The sequence below is a fragment of the Brachyistius frenatus genome, unplaced genomic scaffold (genome assembly GCF_029030835.1).
Source record: "Brachyistius frenatus isolate BFR_SWC_R1_liver_20210118 unplaced genomic scaffold, ASM2903083v1 Contig_7, whole genome shotgun sequence".
Lineage (NCBI taxonomy): Eukaryota > Metazoa > Chordata > Actinopteri > Embiotocidae > Brachyistius > Brachyistius frenatus.
Window position 1 is genome coordinate 988,853 of NW_027210606.1, and position 19,733 is coordinate 1,008,585.

Below are 19,733 nucleotides of genomic sequence, written 5' to 3' on the forward strand. Positions count from 1 at the left end.
CTCTTAATATTCTCAGGGAAATCAAGCTGAACATGAGTTGAAATGAAAAGAACATCGATGCTGGATCCTCTCGAACGCACGCGCGCACATACACAACTCATTACTACGCTCACGGGCAAAAACTCGCTTTTAGATACTTTGACTTTTCCTTCAAATAAAACAAAAATAGGGTGCTAAACAGAGATATAAATTGGATTTCAGCTCGCATTTTTTTCGGCTTTTTGATTTTTCTTAAATAAAACCAACCTCTTCTCTTTCTGATACGTACAAAAACTTAGTTCGATTGTACTCATACTGCAGGAAGTAACAGTGCATTTATCACACGCAAACTCTTTGACAATCATCGGTAACAAGTTTTCTCTCTCTCTCTCTCTCTCTCTCTCTCTCTCTCTCTCTCTCAGGAGCTTTGACAAAAAAAAATAACAATAATAAAAAAAAATTAATAATAATCACACAAAGGAACAATTTTAACACAGAAAAAGTAAACAAACAGATTTTTTTTTAAGGGTCAAAAAGTGGTGGAGGTTCGGGGGAAAGGTTTTAGTCAAGCAAATCTTAGTTTTTCTCGTCTGCCACTACACTGGCTAACAAATCTGAACACTCACCAGCCAGTCAAAACGCTGCTGTCCAAGTCCCGACTCAGCAGCATCGCTCTCAAGTCTGGAGGCTCAGTTTCCCAGCATGCCCGGCAGGGGTTAAAGAGCAGGGTTGGTGGGGTCAGTCTGAGGTCGAGGAGATCATAAACCATGCCAATATACATATTAATATTCATCTCAACCCCTGACCTCATCAATGCCACGCTCTCAGAAAGGCTTCATCTGGCCGCCCAGATGAAATAAAGCAAAACAAACAAGCAAACAAACAAACAAACAAAGGGGCTCGGCACAATCTCACGGAGCCTCCACTGATTTATAACGCTGCAGTTCGGATACTTCGCCTCGCATACATTCAATATATAAAAACAACAGTGTTACCGGAGTTCGGGGGAAGGAAATATCACTTTTTTCAAACAGGATTTACCCCTCCCCGCCCCCCACCCGCCTCCCCAGGGAATGTCTGTGATTGATTATGATAAGAAAAGGGGCGAAGTGACAGTAAACACTTTGAAAACATCAAAAATAAAGGCTGTTAGTCGGGTTGCAGAGGAACGAGGAGGTGGAGGGGACGAGTAGTTAACCTCCTCTGTCCTCCCTCTGCAACCCGTCTCCACGCGTCTGTCTCTCCACCAGAACACCGATGAGGAACGACCCGAAATGATTCATTGTGGGCTGCGGAGAGAGACAGAATGCGGGCAAACAAACGAAGGGAAAGCAGAACGAACTGACCAACGGAGGTGTAGGAGAAGAAACAGATCCCCGGACGCGTGGCGGCCAGGGGAGGAGCGATAACTGTCATCGAGACCGCGGCGGCCATCGTTCTCTACACATCACGCCAGAGAAACGCCATCCCTCCTCCCATCAATCTGTCCATTCTACCAATCTGTCCGTTCACTCACTCAAAACAAAGTGCTGCCGTCTCCCCCGGCCCCGTGGAGGACGTCCGCCGCGGCGCCGCCTCCCGCCTCGTTACTGTTGGCGGCCGCCGCCGCTACCGCCGCCACGGCTTCCAGCGAGGCGGGGTCAAAGCCCTGGTCCACCCCCAGAGCGTCGGCCTCCATCTTCACGCTGTCGGCCAGGAAGGCGGAGTAGGCGTCGCTGTCGGCCATCAGCAGTTTCAGCTTGGGGATCCAGCTCTTGCGGACGACGCGTCGGGCGTTGGTGCACATGTCGGCTGCGATGGCGTTCATCTCGCTCTCCTTGAAGCTCGGTGCAAAGTTCTGGCAGTAGACTGGAGGCAGGGAGGACACGGGGGAGGAGAGGGGGAGAAAGGGAAACGCAGAAACACAAAGGGCAAAAGAAGAGAAAGGAGGGATGATGGTGAGTCTTAAAAGTGTCAATTCAAAAGCTGCAACTCGGAAAAACTGGCAGCTCCAAAATCTCGCTGATGTGCATTTAAATGATGAAGAACGCTCGCTGCACGACTCACATTTGACGGCGTGCAGCACTCTGTTGTCCAGCGGTTTACGACTGGGGTCGTTGGTTGAGGAGCGGATGCCGGTTCCACAGCTATTAGCCAGAGTGCTCCTGAGCAAGTGACAAGAACAAACATCCCACGTAAACAAATATTATGATCAAGAATGTCCGTATATCTGAGGACACTGCCAAAAGGAGATAACAGATCTATAAATATAGAAGTAGTATGACTGACAATGAAGGTCCTTGTTCAAAGAGAATGAGAGGCAATGAAATACCATATGTTCATTTGAATAATTAATTAATAACGTATATCACGCCAAACGTCACGTCATCTCACGTCTGGACTACTGTAACTCCCTCCTGGCAGGTCTACCTGTTAGCTCCACCCGACCTCTGCAGCTCATCCAGAGTGCAGCAGCTCGACTGGTCTTTAACCTCCTAAATTCACTCCCACTCCGCTGCTCCTCCTCCTCCTCCTCTGCTCCCTTCACTGGTTACCAGTAGCCGCCCGCATCCTTTTCCAAACATTGGTACTTGCGTACCGTGCTGTGAACAGATCGGGTCCAGTCTACATCCAGGACATGGTCCAACCCTACACCCCAGCCCGCTCCCTCCGCTCTGCTTCCACCAATCGGCTTGTTGCTCCTCACTGAGATAAACACTCTACTAAATCACGACTGTTTGCTGTCCCGGCTCCTAAATGGTGGAATGAGCTCCCCAACCACATCGGGACAGCAGAAACTCTGAACATCTTCCTCCGTAAACTAAAAACACACCTCTTCAGACTTTACCTTGAATAGTAGAACTTTAGTCGCACTTAAAATGGCACTTACTGATAGAACTTTGAAGTTTGGCTTTCTTGAAGAAAATTGTACTTTATTGATTGTTGTTCTAAATTTGTACCCTCATGGTTGAAATGCACTTATTGTAAGTCGCTTTGGATAACAGCGTCAGCTAAATGAAATGTAATGTCATATATACACTCGCCTGCATTCATTTCCAGCTCTAGGTTTTAGACAGAGTGCATCTACAGAACCATCTGCTCTGTAGTTTTGATCATTATGTCAGCCTTCATTCATGTTTCTGTCCGCTGCCGTCAAGACAGAAAAGAACGGGACTCCCCGAGCGCCCGCGAGCCTTTTATTGTGTTGAATTACTTTTTGATTACAAGGCGAGACTACTGATGGCTGTTATCCAATGAAACCGATACGACCGGCAATAAGGACACACAGCGAGGTCGCTGCAGGCGGCGCGTCCCGGGCCAGAGGATAACGATGGAGGGGTAGTTGGATTGTATGAGGTACTTAAGCATTCTGCTTATTATCTGCATCAGATGGGTGGGTGGGGGGCGGGGGGGGGGGGCAGGTATCTGCACCCGCACGGGAGCTAAATAACGTCCTGCTGTGGACACGGTGAGCAACAAAAGCCCATTTTATTTGTTCTAGCCATCGAACTCTAGAACTCGCGCCTCACGGTTGTTCGCCTCCACCAACCGCTCAAGTTGCAAGTTTACATCCACGTCTGTCCAGATCGTACACAACATGAGGGAGACTTTGAAAGAATGCAGATGCCTGGCCAGTAAACACTGACACTGATTGAGCACAAAATTGTGGCCATGAAAAATGCTTCACGTGCAGATGTTGCTCCACAAAAAAAACAAAACAAAAAAAAAGGCTACGAATTCCAAAACGTGGTTTCTTCACCAACGCGTTCGACCCGACGCCTCAGAGGATCCATCCGATCACCGCATCTTCCAGCGGGACGCTCCGGATCAGCGTCGCAACGCCGCATCCGACCCAACGTCAAACACGGTTACGATCTTCGCCACTGTTGCCGAGATACGGTGTCGAATAACGCCCGTGGGAGTGTTATTCAAGAAGATTATGACATTGTATTGAAGGGGACCTTTTGGAGATAAAATGTTATTGATTCATCATTTCAACCACCTGAACGTATTTTAGAAGCTCAAGTGAGCGCTGTAATGAACCGACGGGAGGCCGCAGGGGACCGGAGACAGGAGACAGGAGACAGGAAATGGCAGAGCGGCACGGCGGACACTGACCTGTCGAAGAACGCGGCCAGCAGGCGTCTGAGGAGGACTTTGTGGCGGGTGCCGGCGCTGACGTGGCAGTTCATGAGCTGTGCGCGGGAGATGAACACGGAGGTGCCGCTCACCAGCTCCAGCTTCTCGGCCGGGTCGCCTTCCTCGTACAGCTTCGGGTGGCAGCGGTTGCCGATCTGGCTGATGAGCTCGGCGGGCAGCGACGCCAGGTCCTGCCGGGACCGCCCCCCTCGGCCCCCCCGCCCGCCTCCGGAGTCCGGGGCCAAGTCGGGCAGAGCCTCCACCCGCTCTCCGACCACTGGGGAGGGACAAGGATCGATTCTTATCCCTTTTTTAAAAAAATTTTTTTTATTTACCTTTGGAGCTGGGACTCGTTTGAAATGTTACCGTTTGGGTGCGAGAGCTGCAGAGCTCATAAAAACCTCCCGTCGACGGGTGGAACATCTATTCATCATGCATCCATTTCTAATAATCAAAATGTCCTATAAATGCTATTACTTCCTGTTTCTTTCAAACCCGCATGCAGTTTGTTTTGACGATGAGGAGAGGTTGAGGAGCCTCGCTCAATGATCAATGAGGAGTTTTTTTTTGTTGAACAAGCAACTTTTAGTCCCTCATTTGCAGAGAAATTGCAAGAACTTTGCAAAATTCCAGCTATTCGTTAAATTTAATCATCTCAATCGCCAGGGACTTAACAACAGAGCTAATTATAGACTGCAGCCCCACAAACCCTCGCTTTACTCTTAATCCTCACCCCCCCCCCAACCCAAAGCCCTCTTTACTTTTCCATTTTCATTCCTGAGCCCAAAACATTCGATAGGAAAAAAAAAAAAAAAAAAAAAAAAAAAAAAAAAACTCTTTCGTGCCATATTTCTAATGTTTAATATGTAACATAAGTACTAAATGAGATTATCCACCCTGAAGTGTGTTGAAAGGAGGCAGTCAAGACTTCACTTTGCATCTCGGGCTCAAACATTTGTCAGCATGTTTTGAATTCAAGTGTTGACTTCATAAACGCCGACATGTTACGGAGCAAAACAACAAATTGAATTTTTGATGATACTGTTCAATCTATTTCAGGTACGTTACTCCTGTAGTTTGACTCAACTTTAGTTTGTAGAAGCGTCATTGTTTTGGATTTTTTTTTTTTCTTTTCTAAACAACCACCTGAACATTCTGAAACTTTTGATCACCGACACTCTAAACAATTCAGAAACGTAAAGTAGGAGCCACGACTTTCAGAGCTCGCAGTGTTTTGAACATTTCATTCTCCTCAACATCCCGAGAAGTTCGGATAAACAAACTCAACGGCACTCGTATTTGTAAACACACTACAGACGGAGTCACGGTGATCTGAAGAGGGAAACTTTTAGAGCATCACGGAGACACAGCGGCCCGAACATGAACTCCCCCTGATGTTCCCTCCTGCTGCCGGTGCTCACCTGCAGCTCCGGCGTTCAGCATGCTGTACATGGTGTACATGTTGCAGATCTGTCTGTACTGCTCTTCGGCGCTCTCGTCCGCGATGTCGTCCTCTTCCTCGTCGTCGTGGTAACTGATGGGCGAGTCGCTGGTGTACATGCTCAGTGTGCCCGGGCTGGTGCCCTCCGGGGTCCCGCCGTTGGTGGTGGTGTTGTTGTTGTTGTTGTTGTGGTTACTGTTGAGTCCAGCTCCGCCCATTAAAGTGGCGCCGCCGCTGCCCAGCATGGCGGCGTTGGCTGCAGGCCCGCGCCCGGAGGCATCCTGGGCGACTGTGTTGGAAGAGGAGGAGGAAGAGGAGGAGGAAGAGTAGCGTGCGGCCTTCCTCATTCCACCTCCGCCGCCCCCTCCCCCACCCCCGTCACGGTTGCACCCCTCCCAGAGCCGCTTGGCCACGGGGGTGCAGACCACAGAGTAGGGAGAGCACTCCTGTCGAGGAGGAAGAGACACTCTGGTTAGTTTTCGCCACCCGACTTGAACCGCTTTTAAATGTCTGACAAACAACAACAACAACAACGCGTGACAATAAAGCAATTTTATCAATTGCCAACGATCCTCGGTATCATTGAAGTTTTCTGCATGGTATTGGTGGTGTGCAACATCAACTGTGATAAAGAGTGCTTCTACTCTTCATCGTTAGAAATGAATTGACTTTTATGAAATACAATAAGCTTCAAGAAAAACAAGCAGAGACACAAACTCGCACAGCTAACTACACCGTGTATTTGAGTTGATGTTTAATTCATCATTAGGTAACCAGGCTGATACCGATAAGAGCTGCACCAGAGTCTGTCATCTCTTATTAAAAAAACTATATTCAATACCCAGCTCGCCTGCGAGGTGCCCAATGCTGTTTCAAGAAATCTCTGACAATTAATTTATTAAAGTTTTCTCTCTCTCCAATATTTTCTACCTTTTTGGCAGAGTAACATTTATTTGTCTAATTAGTGTATAGATTTTATAATTGCAAGGAAATAAAAAAAATATAGGAAAAAGAAATAGAAAGGGCGTCTTGACACATTTAATGCTGAACGAACAGAAAAAAAACGTTGATGTCATTTCTGCAAATAGGATTTAACTTCTCCAAAGTAACTAAAGTTAAATCTGCTGCCACCTTCCAGTAACAGAGAATGTTAATACTGCGTTGGCCCTCGAGCCATTTACAGACAAAACTGTACACGTGATGTTTGGTTTTTTTTAAAATCAGAGGTATGAGATGATGATAACACTGCGTTCACAGTGTGGCCTTCGTCTTCCAAAAGTGATATGCAAATTAGCACCTGACATCACATGGCAACTATTTTTGATGTAGGCAACAGATGCTTTCATCTTAATTAAATTACAGCTTCTCGGTTACCTGCATTCTAACAAGATGCAGTGAAGATATACGATACTCATATATACACTCATAAATACTCGTGTATATATATATATATATACACTCATAGTCATAGTCAGTTTTAAACTTTTAGAATAATGCATATGACGAACAGCACTGTGAACAGCCCAAATTGAAGTGTTTAAAACTTGCTGTCACTTTCTTAAAATAGAAAAATGAATAAATGAAAACACTGAAAGCCATTTTAATGATTGAATTAAGCAACAGTTATGTGAAAATAAATACAGTGAGACAAACTGTCTCTGCTAAACTACTCTCACTGCTTTCTCAGTAGTGGTACTCGTCTCTCAATATCGAGGCCCTTTAAAGAGGTTGATTACAAACACTTTGAAGTAATTTATGTCTTGAGGCTGTCTATGATCTTTTTTCCCCCCCAGAAATACCTTTCAGGTTACGGTTTGCCAAAAAATACAGATGAATCACATCAGTGTTTTGTTGGTGCTTCTGTTGAAAGTCAAAGACAGCCTGCTCATAATGCCCCGTTTTAAACGATGTTCACGCGTATTCTTTTTTTTTTCCAGACTGCGTTGCTGAATGTAAACAGAAACAAACACAACACGGTGTCACTGCCGGTGTCAGACGACCGGACTACCTGCTGCGGATGTGGAGTCGGCTGAGGCGTGGTGGCCGTCTGCTCGGTCTTCACTTTGGACACCAGTGGCAGGGGCGTCAGGCAAGAGGCGGGCCGTCCCGCGCTCGCGGCAACTATACCGACTCCGCCCCCTCCCACTGTCTGAGTGACAGGGCTCTGAGGCTCTGAGGGAGGGGTCTCCTCGGTGTGCAGACCCTGCGAGTCACAGCTGGGAGAGGAGACCTGGCGGTGTGGTGGTATAGAGAAAGGACTGAATTTGAATGATGCATAATGACATTATTTCATGTTTATGGAATTTTAATATGGTGAAATTTTTCCATCCTAAGTAGAGCTGGGTATTAAACTACAACGTGTTTGGTATCAGTAATCATAGAGATGAAAGTATTGGAAAAGTTTAAGAATACCCGACACACTCTTAAATGTGGTTTTGGCCCGATAATACAGCCAAGACGTATTTCTTTTTTTTGTACGAAGCCTTCATCAGACCACAAACTCTTATTAGTATTCCAATATTTCTTGGCAATTCGCCTTAATGAGCACACGTCTGAAAATAACATTTATGAGCAGCAAACAAAAAGAAAATCTCTAATTGTTTTTACACATTTGCAACACATAGCTGGCATCATATCAAGCCTGTGTCTGGGGGAGTTGAGGGGAACTTTCAAGGAAACCAGTTTTCCTCATTAATATGCAGATTTATGCAGCAAGGCACTCCAAATCTAATCAGATCATCTGCTACTATAGAGGGAACCTGTAGTGTCAGTACGATGTTTCAATTATTCTTCAGTCACGAGAACAAGAACGTGTCTTCAAACACAGACACCCCCATCACAACATAACGCCACACGATCGGTGACGTGACGGCAGCTCATTGAAATGCTTCAAGTCGGCTTCACTTTGATCGCAAAGCATTTAAAGGATTTTCACATTAACGTATGACCTTTGTCCAAATACGTCTACGTCTGCCTTCAATTTGATGGAATTCCTAAATCGATGTTTATGAGAGCTTCATTACGAGGTTACCTTGAGGAAAAACTCGGTGCCTTTCTCCATGATCTGTTGGATCTGGAGGAAGCCGGCGGTGTACATGAGCAGAAACTGGTCTCCAACATTCATGCTGAGGCGTCCTGTGTAGCAGAAGGCCAGGATCTGCTGGAAGCTCTGTGGCTGCACGGCCGGGGGCAGCTCCACCACCGAGCTCTTCCCCCCGGCGTTGAACAGGTCCCGGAAGTAGGAGCTGCTGGCTGCCAGCACCGCACGGTGGGCCTGAGGGGTAAAGCAGGGAGGGGCAAGTCAAGAGGGATCAAAAATACATCCATTCTGATGCCGCATGTTAATTCAAGCATCATGTCGTGAAGTGCAGCTAATGTGTGTCAAATTTAAATCTCAAATATGTCACTTGTTGCATTGTTGCTTTTGTGTTCTGTCAAGTTTAAAATAGCAAACGTAAAAAAAAAAAAACACCTGACAAATGATTAGAGTTCACTTTTCTCTTTGTTTTGCGCTTCGAGATGCAAATGCAGCAAAAGTCTTTTTTTAAAAGTAACGTAATTGTATCTAACATTAAAGGATTGCTTTGCGATTGTTTTGCAGTAACTTGTGAAGGTTTGGCCGAACAACATGAAACTGTATTGATGAGTGGCAAAGCCACAGATCTTTTCCCCTGGAGAGAGAGAGAGAGAGGTGGCTGGAGGGAGCTCAGAAAATGGATCTGAAACCATGAAGAGCAGCAGTCTGGCAGTACTTCAGTACTTCTCTGTCCTGCCAATAGATTCTGACCAAACTCTTGTCAGTACCTTCACCACCAGTTCAACGGGGCCAAGAAGCAACAAATAAAACAGAATCTACACACTCTGGCAACAAGCAAATTAAATAGGAGAAATATTAAAATAATTTTTACGCATAGCTTTCTTATAAAGTTTTGAGTCTACTTCTTTGGTCACTTTGTTCTCTTGTGTGTTTAAAAAAAAAAAAAAAAAAAAAAAAATCACACCAAGTATTAGCTCAAACACAACAATCAGCTGGCAAAATAAAAACAAGTCAAACCTTGAAGGCATGCCCCTTGACGACCACGGAGACGTCGCAGTAGAGGCCCTGCAGCCGCTGTTCGTTCAGACACTCCAGGACGTTGTTGCCAAAGTTAGGGATCGCCATCTGCAGCGTCTGAGCCATAACGCTCTGCCCAGCACCACAGGGTCTGCAGCCGACAGGGAGGTAGATGTCAGAGCACGGAAAACGGGGTCAGTGAGAGGTTATCCAGAGACAAGCTGACGAAATGTAGGTCAGAAGAATAGAGAAGCACATATTAAAAAAAGGGAAGGAGGGAAACGTCGCCGAGAGGATGACGGGGATGTGTAGATAATTGGAGGGGAGTGCGAGGACGGCCGGGAAACCGGCAAACGAAGAAACATCAGAGGAGTTACGAGAAAGAGAGGACAAGATAAAGCAGCGCAACCGGAGAAGAGAAAAGAGTAAATAAATGAGTGATGAGGATAACGGAGCAAAGACAGACTGGAAGATGTGCAAAAGGCAGACGAGACAGAAGTGAGGAGGGAGGGAAGAGACTTAAACTAAAGAAACGGGGTAAGTAAAGTGTCTGATGATTAATGAATTAAGTATTTGGTAAACAACTTTAATTCAAAACTGGAACTTCCAAATGAAAGAGAATTTTGGGCCACTAGCGACAGTTATATAAGCCTTTATGTTTTTTTTTTAACCTTGTTGCATTACATCTAATTCAGTTAATAAACTGAGTTTATGGTGGTTTTTGGCCTACTTTGTTATTTTCTTGTCGCTCCTTCTCAGTCAAAACAGTCGCTTACATAACTCATTCGTTTCACTCGTCTTCGTCACCGTCCGACAAAGAAGCCCGTGATCAAAAGCGGAGGAACTGTCAAACTTCCCACAAAACATAAATAAACAAGGGATCTATCTCTGAAATCACTTCTTCTCAAAACTGAGGGCATCGTCTTTGAGTGGACCCTTTATTTTTGTTTATAAATGCACAGTGCATACATAGAACTACTGTAATGTGGAGTGTGGCGGAGCCGAGGTAAACAAGAGGAGAGCGTCACGACTCCACTCAACAAATACATCTTCAAGACGGCGGCCTCCAAGTGATGGACGGTGGCCAAGCTCGCCTGACACAGACAAGCATTTGGAGCGTGGCTTAACTGAGTGGATGATGATAATGATGATAATGATGATGATGATGATGATGATGCTGACGAAGACGACGATGAGCTCCTTATCCTGGCTACAACCCCAAACGAACCACTGATAGGAAATAATATGATACCGATCTGCCTTCTTTGGTCCGCTGGCAGGAAGACTCGCAGACAAACCGAGCGACCGGAACTACAGACTTCCACATCAACTCCAGCTCGCCTCAACATTTCTGGGGAGAACGTAGACCGATGCAGCGGCGGAAGCCCAGAGGTCACAGCCAGGGCACGTCAACTCAAATTTCACAGTTTCTATCGTACAACTCCGATCTCGCATCCAACACGGCTTTGGAGACGGTCTCTTGTAGAACTGCAGCATCTCTGCGTCTTCTCCTTCGCTGAGTGGAAAAAGGCAAAGCGGAAGATAATAAAACAAATCTTCAAGTAAGGAGAAGATCGAGAGCTGCTGAGTTTATTGCTCTTCAAAGTCCGGTCCGAGACCGAGCCGTGGCTCAGCGGCGCTACTTAACAGACCGCTGATGGCTCATTTTTCAAAACACCACCACCGACAGTGTCCAGTTATTTCTCAGTAAAATATCTTCCCTGCAAAGTCCCCTCCTGCCCACAAACAGTTCATGTTCAAGAAAACAATAGTTTTTATACGTCAAATTAGATCGAAAAAATAAATAAATAAATAAATAAAAATAAAGATCATTTAATTGTCATCAGCTCCTGTATGTGGATTCACCACTGCTCCACTTGGACTGATGACTTTCTTTATGGATCCATTAATTTGTGACTGATTGCTTACATTATGGGACAATGCCCAAGGCAAGTTCCCAGAAGCAAATGGAGTCACTCAAATGTTAAATTATGTAAAATTGTAACATCTATTTTTAGGTTGAAGTGCAGGGTATTATAAATTATGAATGATTAAGAAAAAAAAAAAAAACATAGAATACATACACATTCAAATGGCTTTCAATACATAGAAAATACAGCCCCCAAAGTACAATTGTAATGTAAAGGTTAGTATTCCCGTTATATAGTTTAAATATTTCGTATGCTTGCCTTTATTTTTGAACATGCATTTAATCATCCTGTCATTCCCAAATCTGTGAAGTGATGTCCTGCCATTCTTCACAGGTGAGTCTTTGTACATTCTCTTACACGGCAGGGTTTTGATGCCAAATGTTCCAGAGGTGTGAGGACCCAGTCAGAGGACATGCATGTAACGGTCGGGCCGTGTTTTCTATGAATTGTAGGTCAGTTTTACTGGCCTGCACATTTTCACTGACTCAGCAGCCACAAAGTGTAAATAACTCTCTCTCCATAATTCTGGTGATTTGTTATAAATGATATGAACAGCAGTAATGTTACCCTTTGATTTGTTTTGTTTTTTAATAATATAATATAGGAATATGATTTATGACAATAACACCAAATATGCCTGACCTTAATAATAACCTCTGACGTCAATGCTGAGATCTCAGCTTCTCCCATAAGTGGACATTTCACTCTTGGCCCGACCTGTGACTGATACAGACTCGTGCAGTTTAGAGGGGCAGCGTGTAACCCTGGTTAGTTTCTGTAACTACAATTTACAGATGTCTTCATCTCCCCCGCGTATATTTCATTGGCTACAAGCCCAAACAGTGACTTGCCAACCTACTGGCTCAGGTCCAACTTTTACAGGTCCCCGGCCATCGGGCCACCGGTTATATCAAATCCTGGTCGGGGTGTGCCGAATCGCATCGTTCACAATAATATCAGTAAAAAAATAATAATTAAAAAAAATTCATGAAATAAATGTAATACAAAGTATAAATTTAATGTAACAATATTTTACACTGTGTGTAAAATGTACACAGCAACAAGAAACATGTCTGAAAGCAGCTCTACAGTGAAGAAAAATGGGAGCAACTTCATTAATGTGGAGGTGGTTTGTTTACAAAAGAATAACATCACAGCAAACCAGTTTTAGTTTGTACTGATTAATTGAAGGCAACTGTAACACTTATTTTGTTACAAATTGCAAGTTCTTGAAATGAATGATAAAATATTTGTTTCAGCATTTTGTCCCATTGCCAAGATTATTATTCGTGTTCATTATTATTGTATACCATAGTACAATAATAAAAACATCCATACTCATTTATATAAATCATAGGCTTTTAAAATAAGCCTGCGCAGTGTATGATATCAGTTTGTCTAAAAATTGTAGTTGCACTTGCAGCAGAGTGTGTTCCCCTTCGTTTTAAGTCGGGGTCCCTGAAGCACTTGAAAAAAGAGTCCTTCGGCCTGAAGTGAAAGAAGAAAGGCAGACGGAGGTCTCGTGAATAGAAAACTGTACACCGCGAGCAAAGCGAACACGGTTGGAAATCTTACAGACAAGCACGACACGGTGAAGATTTCATAAAACCTCAATGACCAACTGTCGTGTCTGTGCTGGACAACTTCTCCCTCCGGGCCACACACGGTTCGAGGCGGCCATCTTCAGTCTGTTCTCACCACGGGACGGCCTGTCTGAACGCAACGACCGCCTCCAAACGTAAACAGCACAACCGGCCACCTTGTATATAGAAATTATTATTCAACAACAAAACCTCCTGGTGTAAAGAAACACCACAGCCACCTGCACCTGGAAGAACCACCAGTTAAAACCATTTAAAAAGGAAAGAATGAATCACCAACAGGTCCAGAACAGGTGGCCCGGAGGAACATTTCCTCCCAGCCAACACTGAAACTTGGGAGTCGGGAGGCACCACTTCTCAAGCAAAGTGGACATTTCAAAATTAAAGGATAAAACAAAACAAAAAAGATTAAAAAGAACCTTTTACAAGCCCGTACATGGTGATATATTCTCATTCTTCTCGTAATTAACAGGGTGAAAGTAGACAACTTTAGCCGGCAATCACCAGCTTGGCCATCATGAGGTTTGAAGACAGTGCTGCGTGACACGTAAACATAAATTGATGTTGTTATTCCATCAAAACATGAAGGGCTGTTTGTAAAGTTTCCATCTCACAATCACAATTTTCCAAACACCGGGGCAGCGATGCCTTAAACCTCGTTGATCTGGCGGCCAACAGCTTTCATGGAAACTAAACAACTCGGCAAGACGCATGACAATGGCTCTACTCGCGAAAGCTTTCATTATAACCACACACTGAGTATACAGCACAAAGAACGTGCTTTCATCATTCAGAGTCCTTCTGGGAAACTCAGACCCGGCAAATTTTGCAAAACTGACGTAAACAAAACAAGTAAATTACGACTTTTCGCAAAATACACTAACTTTTTTGATCGCCTCCGTCGAATTATAAAACGGCGCAAGATCCGAGTGAAGGTGGATGTTTCCTTCAAACTGCAGCTCCTTCAGCGGCGGCTAACTGCTCCTTGGCCAACAATAAAAGATAGTGGTTGTACTGGGAAGCTCGGAGGTGTGAATGTGAAGCGTGCAGGCTCAGCAAACTTTCCCTGGCTGAAAAATCGAGGCTGGGAAAAAAAAAAAAAAGTAGCCTGAAGCGCCCCGAGCTCCGGCTCCGCACCTACATAAGGGCAGCACTGAGAATAAAGGGCCATCAGCAGTTCATCATAATTAATTTTGAGGTTTATGGCAACTAATTAATTTGATAGATGTAGGCATAGTGAGTGAGGCAGTGTGCTGACAGGAACCGTAAACCGTGTTAATTTACAACAGAAGACCAAATTCTAATATAACGTGCATTAATTGTGTCAACTGCCGTTATAATATCGTAATTATTTGGGCAATCCTATTCTGTACAAGGACAATGAAGATCACAGACTGGTTGTTAGATTGGGAGCACTTTAATCTGAAAATATTAATGATATTTTAAACAGTCTCGTATCAAGACACTTGTTTAAAGTGTAATTTATATTGTAAAAAAAATATAGTTCCGTTTTCTCCTTCTCATTTTAAAGTCAATAACAATATTGGCAATAAAGAAGTCCATAGTTGCGCCTGCTACTGCACATCGACACATTATTGTCTTGACAGTTGTGTGTCGATGTAAAGAAATCAATGGACATTGCATTAATGCTATTATAATTAAACTGCAGCAGCTCGCAGTGATATTTTCTTCAAGCATTTTGGGTCTGATCCAGGATTTGTTTACATACATTACTGCTTGGTTAATAAGTGCATAATGATGTATTAGCAATATGGATTACTGTCTCATTAAAACTGGTCACAGTACCTCAATGTACTGATAAAGCAGAGAGTTTAACATTAAAAGTTATTGTTTTTATGACCTTTCCACTGGCTGGGAAAATGTAAATATTAAAATGGGCGTGATGAACGCTGTGTGCTCCCTAACATGGGCACTTTTTTTGGTGGGGGGCTTTGAGCGAGTAATTGAACCGACAAGTGTCCCAGTGGAGCCTCTAAGCGACCAATAGTAGATGCCTGTGGTTGTTTCCAGGTGTAAATATATGCAATCATATGAATAATAAGCAGGCGGTTGCTAAGAAAATGCATTTGTGCAAAAAAAAAAAAACAATGGAATCTTCCCTCAGTAATCGAAGGCAAAAGAAGAATGCGTAGATCACACCAACAATAGTCTCTGGTTTCTGATATTCAGTCCAACACGCCTGCGTCTGAGCTAAAAGCTTTTTGAACTGCTGAACTGTATTCTGATCACCTAAAAGCTCATTTTTACTTTCACAAAACTAAACTAAGAGCCTGATTTGATTGCAACACTGCGGGGGAATTGACATATCGCCCCGGGGACATCCCAGCAGCCAAGACCTCCTCACGGGTCAAAGAGGTCAAAACAACTTCCAAGAAACATAAAGGGGAGTTAATTCACCCCACTTGACCTTTGCCCCGCAGCCCCCCCCCCCTGTGTCCCGTTACACCGGGGCCTCCGGGGGGCCTCCGGGGCCTCCTGGCCCAGCTCTCTGAGCCTGCTTGTGCATTTCCCCTGAAACTTTTAACATCCATCTCCAGTGCCACAAACTCTGGTTTTTACTTTCTGCAGACTAACCACACGCTCCTGGCTAACACCCTGAAAAGTAACAGGGCTGCGGAGGTCAGTTTCACAGGGACACAATAAGTCCAAGTGACTCCAGCGTTGATCTCAACATCAATCACTGCTGGATCACGTTCAGTTTCCTGGTTTAAGGAGGTTAAAGGTGGCCTGTTAGCAAGTAGCGGGCTAAAGCTACGGCTAACATGGGTCGTAGTGAAACCCTTCACCTCTCCGCGTAACTCACAAAACGGATCCAAACGCGGGTAATAAAGTCCCGCCTTGTGCGGCGTCCGGTTTGAGGACATTCAAGGCGGAAAATGCCGTATTTAGCGACGCTGCCGGGCAGACAGGCACCACAATGTGGCTATAGTGTAGCCTCCCTAGAGCGCGACAAGAGCTGAAACTTCAAAAACGAAACATCATTTATACACATCAATTATACATCAATTAATCTCACATGAAAGTCGAGCAGAGTCGACGTCTCTCCGGCAGACGCGTCGGGAGAGAAACAGCCCGCCAGCAGCGGCGCAGCAGGGCAGTCAGAGCGGACGGAGAGCTCTCGGTGCCCCGCCGTGTGCCAGCCTCGATGCCCGGTAGGATTTGGGAGTCCTCGGCTGGCCCGGGCCGGTGTGTGCGTGCGTTCAGCGGAGGGGAGGGAGGAGGGGAGGGAGGGGAGGGAGGGAGGGGGCCAAAAGGGACAAAAAGGAGAGCTCCGCTCCTTTATTTTTGTATGTCAATCCTGGTTTGAACTCTCCTCCACACACACACACGCACGTTTATCGTCCGAGGAACCGGGGGCACGAAATCTGCCACAAAATAGTCGAGGGGGATCAAATATTGAGCGGTTCTCCTCCTCTCCTCCTCTCCCCGTCTCCCCCTCTCTCCGTGCCAGCGCGGTGTGATGTCCGTTCAGACCGAATTCCCTCCTCCTCCTCCGGCCGAATGGCAGAAACCGATACGGGACAGACGCGCGTTGTTCCCCTCCAAAATGTCGCTTATGACATGGAGATCAATTATTTATGACATCTTCCACCAAACTGCGGACTCGGGGAACCACACGAGGCGATGTTCACTTGGCTGAGCTGCGATTTTTAACGTCTTTATAGCGGAGAGGAGCGGGGTGGTGGAGGAGGAGGAGGTGGAGGAGGGGGGGGTCTACAGCGGAGGGCGATCCGAGCACTCCATCTTTAGCCGACATCAACAGGTCATCCCGGGACACAAATGCGCTGCAACTGTGGGCGAGACAGACGGATGGATCCGGCATGGCGAGATGAGAGAGGAGAGGAGAGGAGGGGGAAGGAGAGTAGGGGGCTGGCTGTGAAACCTTAACCCGTTTACCGACAGGACACCGCGATACCGGGCAATTCAACCAGTGCCCAACGCTTTTCAAATGCAGCCGGTTAAAAAAAGAAAAAACCTGCACCACCTCCCCCAAAACTACTTGTTTTGTGTTTTTTTTAGAAAGTTCAGGAATGGAGGAGAAAGAGGAGCCGAGGACTCATCAAGTCACTCGCCGAGGGAAAAAAAAAAAAAGGAGAAGAAGGAGGAGGAGGGAGGAGGAGGGGGGGGGGGTAGCCCGCGACGACGAGTGAGTGAAGCCGGTGTGAAGTGGTTAAAGTTTGCTCTGTCCCCATGCGCCCATCCCCCATAGTAGCCAGCGCAACTTTACCACCCCACACCCCTAAAAAAAACAATAGCCTAACCTCCACTTCAACACACCGCCGGAGACCGTACACCGCCACTCTGTCCAAATTCACCCCCCACCCCCAAAAAAAACAACAACAACAACACATATACACACACACACAGTGCGGGACCCGGACCACTGACCGACCCCGTGTCGCCGGCCGAGCCCGTCCCGTTGTACGCGGTGACCCGCCGCACAGAACTCACCCCTTGGCCGTATTCCGCTGGAAAGTGTTTCAATGGAGGGAGGAGGAGCAGCGGAGAAGAAGCGGTCTAGTGTCTCCCTCCGCCTCGCTACAGACAGTCATTCACTGTGACTGTTTGCTGTGAACCAGCAGCCGGAGCACGCACACAATTCACGCACACACATACATACTTGCGCGTGCGTGCGCGCGCGCGCGCGGGCGGGCGGGCACGCACTTACACACGCGGGCGTGGAGAAGAGCGCAGAGCTGTCGAGGAGGAGGACGCAAAGGAGCAGAGCGGGGATTATTTTTTAACTCTCCCAGGGGTTGCAGACAGATTGCAGAGCTACCGATCGGTCAGACAGATAGACAGGTAGACAGACAGGTGAAGGGACTGCACTTCACCCCCTCGTATTAGGCTTCTTTTCTTTCTTTTTGTGTGCCTCTTTTTTTTTTTTAAACGAACTTGTACTTTGAATCTCAGCTACCAGTAGTAAGTAATGGTAAATTAGGTGAGTTGCATGCACTGCTTTCCATGAAAAGCCTTTAATTATTTGCCTCTGTTGATATCAGTGTCTTCATGTCAGAAAAAATAAATAAAGTAAATGTTGGCCGGTCTAATCATTTAAACCGAAATAAAATGCCCTGGGTTTATTAAAATAACACTCACTCAATTCGTTTGTCACCAAAACACAAATTGAGGGTAAATTATAGGTCCAGTTTATTTTCTTTTATAAAAATGATTAATTTACAAAATTACTGACCAGTAGCAGGAAAGTTGGAGTTGGAAGTACCGTGTTATCCCGTCAAAAACAGTGCTGTTATCTATTATTAATTACTGTTTGTTTATATTTTGAATTTTGAATTTTACATGTATTTTGATTTCATTTTTTATTATTATTTTGATTTAGTTTTGAATCAATTTTGAAATGATATTTTGTTTTGTTTTTTGGGCGGGAATGATATTGTAACGTGCAATGTAAAACTAATGAGATTACATTTGAAGGAATACGGGATTAGAGGTTCGAGCCCACGCGCCGCTGCAGGCAGGTAGACAGGCAGCGTCCCCAGCCGACCCGACTGTCTGAGCCCCACCCACCAGTCCACCCACTCAGCCCGCTCACTCACCGGGGTGTCTTCACTGATGGAACCAATTCCCTCCTACCCGGCACCGCGCGGACTGTGAAGCCGGGGTGCTGGCGGTTCGACGCCGCTGTCTGACGTGCGTGATAGTGCGTCTAGACTCCGGGCAGGTGAGCCCTCCGGGGCCTCCAAGCGCTGCGTACAGTGAATACTAAACAGGATGAGACTGCATTCAGGCACGGCACTGCGCTCCCCGCTCTCTCTCCCTGTCATGCCAAATACTATTAACTCTATAATTCTCCTGTGTCAGATGTATAGCGCCACGCTCTCTGGGCATTCATTGTCACAGCGCCCCCATCCAGATGTTCAGGCGTGTGTGCGTACAGTAGAAGCAGATTCTTTTATATTTTCCTTCACAGCCATCCATATTCCGCTTTATGGAAACTGGGAGCAATCCACAAAATGAAACAGCGTGATGGCAGAGGTTGCGACAGCAAGTGTGCCGCACTGTAATGTAGGTTTTATTGGCCGGGTAGTTGAGAGGCAGAGCTATTCCGATCACGTGAAACAGTAAAAACACAAAGGCTGTCGTTTGGACTCAGAAATACTGAGCCAATGAATCCCCCAATAAAAATCCTGCAGCATCCTCAAATCGTATTACCATTGAAAATCTCTCCTTTTCAATTCGGCTATCAGTAGGTTTTTTTGTTGTTGTTGTTGTTGTTTTTTTGTATGTATTTATTTATCGAGAGAAATAACTCCTGAATCTGAAAGTTGAGATGCTGTTTCATGAATAAAATGGGAGATACATCCTGCCAACTTCTCGGTAGCCTACTGTGTTTCCAAATTGGCTCAATTTAATTAAGATCAGTTCCTCAACTAAATGCAAAGTTTTTAATTGTAGTTAATTGAGAATTTGAGCAAAATGTTGAAAAGTATTAATGCAGGCAAGGCTGGCTGTTGGGTTGCTTTATTGTTAGTATTTGGGTTGCCACAATTAAACAATGTTCAGTTACAACTTAAGTCTGGCATTCAAAGTTGTACTTAAATATATTGTTAGTAAAACGTATCCTG

At 45.5% G+C, this 19,733-nt stretch overlaps 1 protein-coding gene and 1 long non-coding RNA gene across 5 annotated transcripts in view; both read right to left on the reverse strand.

Moving 5' to 3' along the window:
• The window catches only part of LOC138615739 (uncharacterized), a 208,775-nt gene that overhangs the window by 4,032 nt on the left and 185,010 nt on the right, over positions 1-19,733 (reverse strand). The window lies entirely within an intron of this gene.
• nacc1b (nucleus accumbens associated 1, BEN and BTB (POZ) domain containing b) lies at positions 1,044-18,787 on the reverse strand. Of its 4 annotated transcripts, none has more exons than XM_069689518.1 (8): positions 18,705-18,787; positions 9,594-9,744; positions 8,571-8,813; positions 7,548-7,769; positions 5,520-5,985; positions 4,078-4,375; positions 2,026-2,123; positions 1,044-1,827 (listed from the first exon to the last, which is right to left on the reverse strand). In XM_069689518.1, exons 2-8 carry the CDS (start codon positions 9,717-9,719, stop codon positions 1,496-1,498), a joined length of 1,785 nt encoding a protein of 594 aa, XP_069545619.1. In that variant the 5' UTR covers positions 9,720-9,744; positions 18,705-18,787; the 3' UTR covers positions 1,044-1,495. The 4 variants fall into 4 exon arrangements, with proteins under 4 accessions (XP_069545619.1, XP_069545618.1, XP_069545621.1 ...); XM_069689517.1 differs by lacking the exon at positions 18,705-18,787 and adding an exon at positions 17,599-17,695; XM_069689520.1 differs by lacking the exon at positions 18,705-18,787 and adding an exon at positions 16,163-16,423.

Bases quoted from the DNA above. Each gene is read 5' to 3' on its own strand.
- nacc1b (XM_069689518.1), bottom strand. From the start codon at position 9,719: ATGGCTCAGACGCTGCAGATGGCGATCCCTAACTTTGGCAACAACGTC. The intron at 8,814-9,593 runs GTTTGACTTGTT...TTTACCCCTCAG, and splicing joins TCAAGGGGCATGCCTTCAAG to GCCCACCGTGCGGTGCTGGC. The intron at 4,376-5,519 runs GTGAGCACCGGC...GTCCCTCCCCAG, and splicing joins GCTGAACGCCGGAGCTGCAG to TGGTCGGAGAGCGGGTGGAG.